This window comes from Aptenodytes forsteri, unplaced genomic scaffold (assembly GCF_000699145.1).
Source record: "Aptenodytes forsteri isolate BGI_AS27 unplaced genomic scaffold, ASM69914v1 Scaffold82, whole genome shotgun sequence".
NCBI lineage: Eukaryota > Metazoa > Chordata > Aves > Sphenisciformes > Spheniscidae > Aptenodytes > Aptenodytes forsteri.
Window position 1 is genome coordinate 6,565,485 of NW_008795490.1, and position 8,534 is coordinate 6,574,018.

Here is an 8,534-nt window from a genome sequence, read left to right on the forward strand (position 1 = left end):
TATCGACACAATAGAAATGGGATGATTTATTGGAAGCTGTGGAGAAGATAGAAAAGAAGCTGGTAAGGGAGAGGGGAGTGAAAGAGTGGGGAGAAGGTGAAAGGAAGAAAGAGATGAGTGCCTTCTATTTCCAGTATAGTTTGGATAGGAACGACTTGGGTAAAGGTGCCAAAACTGAGCTACCGACTGATGCATCCAGCAAACAGGAATAGTGTGTGGTACTGTGCAGCTGGCCAAATTCCCCAAGTGGGAGCCAACACAATTTGTGTGCGGGACTGAAGTCATGTCTGAAGTTGAAGGTGAAGAAAAAGCAACTGCTTTTAATAGGAGTCCACTCTCCCCAAACAAGTTTTTCTTCTTGATACTGTAAATTGTGCAAACGTTAAAAAATGTAGGGCAAGCTGTAAAATACATGTTTAAAAATAACCATTAAATGCTACATTTTCTGAAAAATAAGACCTTTAGTAAAAAACGTGATCATTATTTCAAAGAGAAGCCATTTACACACCATATTTTAACATGTGAAGAGTCGCCACGTTGCCACCTCCGGAAGAACGCTTCCTCTTCCACGTTTCCCTCCCAGCCCCTCGCTGTTCGGCCCTGCATTTCTCTGAATGTGGCTAAGCGGTTTTAACAACAGCATGAGAAATGGGAAGGGCAATCCAGGATGTGCCAGAAATACATAAGAAACATGAGAGAGAAGAGAGAGGGTAAGAAAGTGTCTTACCACCAAAGCGTGCAGTAGTTCAAGCTGCTTTTTAGCTCCACTTCGTTATAAAGTCCTCCACCTGAGAGCACGGCAGACTTGCAAAGCATAGCGGCTTTGAAGTTGCAGGCTGTATTAAAGCAGTGCCAACGCTTCTGAGCCCATTATACCTTGATACTGATATAATTTGCTAATATTTCACTGCTTCAGCCTTTCAAAACTCAAAAATCCTAACAATACTAAAGGCACTCATAGAATTTATACAACACAACATATTAAAAGTCCAATTCTGCATCAGAATTGCGTGATGGGGAACAAGTTTTCTCAGTTCACCACCGAGGGAAGTGTTGACTGCCTACAAACTCTGCTTCTATTTCAGGAAGATCACAGTGCTTTCCACATGAATGAAAAGCAAGAGCATCCCTTGTTGTGGTGGGTTTTAAGACTGACAATTTCAAAGATAAAGTGAAGAGTGATTGAACTTGGAATACTAAAGCCAGGATTTTCTATTTTCTTCTAGATATTTTTCCATTTGTGCCACTTGGTTTGTACGTGAGAAAAACTAACTTCTGCAACTGTTAGAAATAGCAACATGCTAGGTAAAATGCTAGGGGAAAAAAAAGGGAAAAAAAAAAGATTACCACTGAAGATAACTTTGCCTTATGCTAAAGCATATTCAATGAGCACTACTAAAAATTCAGAAGCAGGACTAATACTGGTGTAATTGAAAACTGAAATCCTACAGAACTTCTGGCACTGAAAAGATTGACTTCAAAAAGCAAAAATAAATAAAAATGTAAATTCTTCACTAATCTTTGAAAAATCTGCGAACTATCCCCAGCCCTTTCACCTTAAATAGTGCCTGCTTTTTCAGGAAATAATGGCAAAAAGAGCAGGAGGCGGGGGGGGGAAGAAAGATAAATGATTTATGCTAACGATGGATTTGATTGATGAAACATTCCGGTTTTAAAACCAAAACAAATGCTTTTTTGGAACAAGTTGTTTACACTCGGCATGAATGTAAGGAAGGAATAAAAAGTCTTCTTCAGCTGCTCTTTAGATCACTTCTTCAGGCTTCATACTTGATGCGTGGTCTGATATTAAATGGTTACTTGCTAGAAGCCACACACCAGCAGGAAGTGCTAAATGCCAAAGGGCCTTGAGAAACTAAAACACACACAGTAGCAAAACGCGGAACAGATCCCACAGTTAGCTGCTGATTAGATGCTGCAAAATACGCATTAAATCCTACGCTGTGAATGTTTGCAGTCCAGTTTCTACTTAGGCAACCACAAAGACTATTACCACATTTAGAAAATGCTTCTTTTGTTTAAGCCTGAGCCCAAGTCTGAACACTTGATCGTAAAGTTGTTGTCCCAGAAACTGGGTCATGTGTAAATGACACACAGTATACATGGTTTGTATTTGTAAACCATAGTGTTCCCAGTGTTGCCCCTTTCACACTTAATCAGGCTGGGCTAATACCAAGAACCTACTCCAGTTATTCTGCAAGAGTTGGTGTGGAATAATATCTTTTAGTCCAGTATAAAACAGGCAGATTCTTATTTCATATGCATTATGGTATAAACTCATATTAGAAATGGCTGACTATATTCTGGCACACACTTCTTCCCTGCACGTTCATCTAATCCTATAAACTAAACCAGTTTTCAGGCAGACTTAAACTTTATCAATGTGTGCAGTACAAAATGTTACATGATTCCCAGATTTTTCCTCAGCACGCTTCTGAAACTACAAGTTACACGTAAGGATGACTGGAATGAGATTTAATATTGTGGGATGATGGTCTAAGTGTGTTTCCAGATTATTATGAAGAAGTAGATGCTTAAATTCTATAAGCATATGTCAAATTTCATATGGTTATGGTTGCTGCCTCTTTCCGATTGTTCAAATTTTCATATTGATGGAAAAATATTAATGTGGACTTAGGGACAGTCGTGTTGAGTTTAGAATCACAGAATCGTTTAGGTTGGAAAAGACCTTTAAGATCATCGAGTCCAACTGTAAATCTTTCCAAATCCCCAACAACAATGATTTGTCTTAACTTCTACTCCAGTTTTCTACCCCAAATCACCTGCCTTGGGCTTCTTGCAAAGTTCTGTACTTTGATTTCTGTTGCAAACAAGTCCTGCTTGATACAATGGAGAATCATGTTTTCCCGTAACTCCCATATTTTCATATAATGTACCAAAACCAGCTGCTTTAGTTATGAGTGTTCTTCACACCATGAGGCTGCTCCCCCCTCACTCCCATCTGATGACTGAAAAACACCATCTTTCTAACCGCCCTCCCAAAGCACATCTGATGTCTTCTTCACAAACACTGAACTCTGCTCCCATAGACCTTGGCAGGACTCTTGTATATGGAAATTGGATCCAAGAAACTGGAGTCTAGCCATTTTGGGAGATAAAAGTGCAGAGGGAGATACAGGCAAACCTTAACAGCTAGCTACCTACCTACCTAGCCAAAATTTATCTTTTTCCCTAGGTTCCAAGCCCCCAGATAGTCAAGTCAATCTCTAGAGTAAGAGTTTTTTGGGTTTCACTCTTCCTAGATGCTCAAATATCTCCAGCTGTCAAAAACATTTTATTTCCTTTGCATCAGCCAGAAAGTTTGTCCTTTAAGAAGAGAATCTGACATTTGTTAAGTTTGCAAAATGGAGCACTCTAATCATGAAAAGCTCCAATAAGTCCAAAAATGGTAAATTTTCTTCCCATCCAACATCAGCCACTCTGATTACTACATGAAATCTTCCCTGATTCTTCACTTCAGTGGGTGATTTTAAGCCACCCTTTCACCCACCCTATTCTGGGATCAGCAGCAGATGGAATCGTAGCTGTTACTCATTATAGAATCATAGAATCATAGAATAGTTTGGGTTGGAAGGGACCTCTAAAGGTCATCTAGACCAACCCCCCTGCCGTGGGCAGGGACATCTTCAACCAGATCAGGTTGCTCAGAGCCCCGGCCAACCTGACCTTGAATGTTTCCAGGGATGGGGCATCCACCACCTCTCTGGGCAACCTGGGCCAGTGTTTCACCACCCTCAGCGTAAAAAATGTCTTCCTTCTATCTAGTCTAAATCTACCCCCCTTTAGTTTAAAGCCATTCCCCCTTGTCCTGTCGCAACAGGCCCTGCTAAAAAGTTTGCCGCCACCTTTTTCATAAGCCCCCTTTAAGTACTGAGAGGCTGCAATAAGGTCTCCCCAAAGCCTTCTCTTCTCTAGGCTGAACAACCCCAACTCTCTCAGCCTTTCTCCATAGGAGAGGTGTTCCATCCCCCTGACCATTTTCGTGGGCCTCTTTTGGACCCGTTCCAACAGGTCCGTGTCTGTCTTATGCTGAGGGCTTCAGAGCTGGACGCAGTACTCCAGGTGGGGTCTCACCAGAGCAGAGCAGAGGGGCAGAATCACCTCCCTCGACCTGCTGGTCACACTTCTTTTGATGCAGCCCAGGATACCATTGGCCTTCTGGGCTGCGAGCGCGCATTGCTGGCTCATGTCCAGATTTTCATCCACCAGTACCCCCAAGTCCTTCTCGGCAGGGCTGCTCTCAATCCCTTCATCCCCCAGCCTGTATTGAGACTGGGGGTTGCCCCGACCCAGGTGCAGGACCTTGCACTTGGCCTTGTTAAACCTCATGAGGTTCACACGGGCCCACTTCTCCAGCTTGTCCAGGTCCCTCTGGATGGCATCCCGTTCCTCTGGTGTGTCGACCACACCACTCAGCTTGGTGTCATCTGCAAACCTGCGAAGGACCAGTTTGCTAGCCAAAAATTCCCCAAATAATCCTGGGATGTACAAGTTTTGAGGCAGGACTGTCATTTGCACTCAGCCTTTCACTCTCTGCTGCAACCCAACATCTGGGGTATAGCTTGAGGTATTGATGAATTGCTGTCTGAATTCTCAGGTAGGTTTTTTTTTCATCTCTCATCAGAAGGGCACGAAAAAAAGCATGAAAGGAATGGAAACATGCGTGAGGAGCTCACCTCTCTACCTCAAAGGTGCGCTTCTTAGCAGTGGAACAAATTATCTGAAACTTCTACTTCTTGCTAAAGAGCAAGACTTCAAGAGGAACCATGACAATATGACAGTGTCAATCCTGGAGTGGAGAAATGGGTGGTTTTTTGACTTATGGTCTGAGCAGTAAAGTTCCCTTTTCACCAAGATGTACCTCACCACAAACCTCACCACCTTCGGAACAAAATACAAAGCTGTATAGCAAAACCCACAACACTAAAAAGAGAGCAAACTGAAAACTGTCTACGTGGACATGCAGATAAAGAACAGGCACTGCAGTAGCTGAGGTTGGTGCCTGAGGGCTGTCATGAACAGAACCACCGGCGCTGCGTCGCAACTGGAGCACAAAGTCAGCTGATATGAAACAGCAGCCTCCCCCTCCACCCTGCACCCTGGGGCTCACCGCTCACGCTGAGAGCTGCCCTCAGCCCCGTGGCCACCAAATCTAGATCTTGGAGAAGTTCTGGGAAAGCATTTGAACAGGTCTTTATTTCAAATGCAGTTTGGTCCCCATCTATGTTGGGCAAATCAAGAAACTTGGCTAACTTGATCCACCTTTAAAGTGGGTTTAAATCTAGTCACTAAATGTGGAAGGCTGCTTAAAGGTATGTAATTCAAGCAGCATTCTTGGAGTGGCTCTGGTGCTGCTCTGAAATTTTAGGAGAATATTTTTTTCTTCACCAATCTCCTGGAGATGCTCTGACAAACTAGCAATTTGTCAGGTGGGGCGTACCACAATGTTGAAGTGATGCACAGGCTATGCCTGCCACAGAGGCTCTGAACTTCACTGACATTGCGCTTTTTCAGGGTCTAAATCAAAAGTCTAGATCGTTGCCACCCTTACTCATGATTAGGATTCCTTCCAGGGTTTACCAGAAGTAAAGAGTTGGAAGGTAAAGGCCTGATACAATGATGGGTGAGGTGACAGCCCAGAGAGGGAAATTAAGTAATCTTCTACCACTAACCCTAAAAGAAAAGGCCAGCTTTAAGAAGAAGAAAAAAACCGAAAATACCCTGTCCTCACAAACTGGACCGCACCTGATGAAGTGAGATGCTGTAAAGTGATACCAGGAAGTTGCTACTTTCAGCATATGATAATAGCAGAGGAAGCAGTGGGGGTAAGAAAGCACAGGCAGCATAAACATGGGGACCCCCCGACCAGCCTCACTGTACTACCGAGACACATACAGTACTGATCTAGAATAACAAACAGATGCATTTTATAAGCCGCTGCCAAAGCTGCTTTTAGAAAGGCCATTCTATTTCCCCTAGCTAGAAGGGTCTCTACAAATACTGCCTCTTAACAGATCCTGCATTGAGAATGGTAGATCAGGAGGTGGTAAAATAAACGACAGTGCGAACTGTCTGTAGGGGTACCAACCCCTCACTGATGGAGTGCGAGGAGACAATATCGTCTTCTCAGCACAACTGGCGTCGGGATCTAGAAAACGAAGACAAATATGCAACAGAAACCGCAACTTGTGACTTCAACAGTTGCAAGTGAATCACCCCAAGAACAGGCAGTAAGCAAACATTTTGCAGGTTATTTAAAATGCAAATTGTTCTTTTCTAAATGGAGCAGCTGAAGCACAGGTAACATCTGATGTAAATGAGTGACCTACTTTAAAGTAATCAAATGGTACAGCTAGAGAAAGAGGTAGAAGCAAAAACAATAATAAGGCTCGTATTGTTTCTCTACGTGCTTCACATTTCTGTCCCCATTACGGTTGTTCTCCAGGTTAGTGGGGGAATGAAAAAGCAGGTTATTTTAATGGCATCTCAGTATAAAAACAATTCTCTAACCACCACATTAAAAATTAAACAGCTTTGCAACTTTAATGATGCTTTTCTTTTTAAAGAGGGAATCAACAGTTGTGTGGCAGCATGTAAGTATTTTTGTTGTGCCCAATGAGCAGCTGGAAAAAAATACAGGAAGCAGCAATGGAGAAAAGACAGAATGAAAGAAAAATGTCAAAAAAATGAAAACCAGAGAAAGCTTGTCACTTGCTGGCAGGAAGCACGTCCTCAAAATTAAAAGAACAAAATCAAGTAGGGCAACAGGGAGGCCTAAATTTTCTGTGTAAGAAACTACAAATAACAACACATCTTTGGAAACACCATCGTTTTACTTCCACTGGATGTGCCAGTAATGAACCCAGCTCGCTGTTAGTAGTCTTTGTAGTTAAGCTAACAACCAACATAGTCTAACATTGACATAGTCTCAATCTTGTCAACCTCTGTGGTGATCCCTCTGCATCCAGGTTAAGGCATCTTGTGTACACATCAAGTCGTAGGGCATTGTTCACGCAGCACTCTTCCAGACGGTGCTGAAATACACCTCACACCTAGAGGTAGCCCTTTCTGATTTGGACAAACCAAACCCCTGGAACCTCCTCCCTCCTCCCTGTCCCAAATGTCCTTCAACATAACTTTTAAGTAGATGCAAAAAAAGGTAGAGCAGAAAATGATGCAGAAAATGGCAAGTACAGTTGTTTTTGCTTGCAGCCTCTGGCCCCACAAGGTCAATCTACTCGCTCCTATGTGACTAAACAAGTTTTCACTCCCTCTCTCCTCATCAGCAGGCATAGCCATATATTTGAGCTTCCCAAGCAAATGGTCTGCTTCATCTTCACGCTCCCTGAGGAGCAAACGTAAGAGGACATTGTGGTCCACTGCAGGCCCGACCACGCACTGCGCTGTCCTACTTGTGCTGCAGCAGAGGAGGTCCCTCAGTGCACTCTGGAGCTTCCCTGATGGTATTGTGGTTCACGGGTACCTTTGTGCAGTGGAGCGTACGAGTGCATCCAAAATACCTGCATCGCCAGGGACGTATGTGCCTACAGTCTTGTTTTAGTCAATAGAGCAGGGCTGATTTGCAACCGAGTGAGCACACATTTTCAAAATGTGCTCAGCAGTATGGAGCTCAGAATTTCATTTTCCTTAATACCCGACCTCAGGGAACAGCCTGAGTAAAGAGTAGCCCAACTGAGTATATATTTATTTTACTTTGGCCACTTTCAAATATGTGCACTGTAAACTAGGACCCTCACTTCCTCCCATTTTACACAGCAAAGTTACTCCGAATCCTGCAGGAAGCCTATTCTGTCCCAAAGGGCCAGCTTCCACCCCCAAATCATCCCCTGTGCGCTTGCAGCGGTTACCTCCTGAAGGAGGACGGATACTGACTCACACGTTTTTTTGCCTCACCTGCTAATGTAAAACCCGAAGGCGATATAAGTGTATGAAGTAAAATCCTAACACGCAATTGAAGCATAATGTGTGAAGCGGCAGGACGAGGAGTTTTGATGTCCCTGCAATACACCCTGAAGCCTTCCTGGGGCTTTTCTGCCCTTGCAGTCAGAGATGCTTCGGCGAACGGGTGGGTACCCACGGCTTTACTGGGGCTCATTTAAACCTGAGAACACGGGTATGAAAAGCCAGGAACTTGACGAACATCATCTCAAGCACCACGTAAACCAGGGACCCACACTTTGGCCACCGAGAGAAGACAGTCTTAGGTCTGGGAGGGCAGGGCAGGGTGTGGAGGAGGATGTCTTTTCCCAAATTCCCCAGTTCAGCTCGGCTCGGGGGGCTCGGACGCAAGGACCCTCCCCTCCCTCCCCCTTACCTGAGCCGCACACGTTGGACCGGAGCAGGCGGGTTCTCCGGGAGGAGGAGAAGGAGGAGATGTCGCTTTGGGAGCGGCCGCGGGGACCGGGCAAGGACCAGGCTGGCGGCGGTGCTCCCCCGCTGCTCCCCGGCCCCTCCGCCCTCGCCCGCGGGGCGGC

The 8,534-nt window shown here is 44.5% G+C and overlaps 1 protein-coding gene across 1 annotated transcript in view; it reads left to right on the top strand.

Moving 5' to 3' along the window:
- The window catches only part of FUCA2 (fucosidase, alpha-L- 2, plasma), a 114,090-nt gene that overhangs the window by 89,099 nt on the left and 16,457 nt on the right, over window positions 1–8,534 (top strand). Inside the window, exon 4 of the mRNA XM_009281566.2 lies at window positions 5,352–5,387. Within this exon, the coding sequence (XP_009279841.1) occupies window positions 5,352–5,387 (36 nt within the window). The remainder of the gene's footprint in view (window positions 1–5,351; window positions 5,388–8,534) is intronic.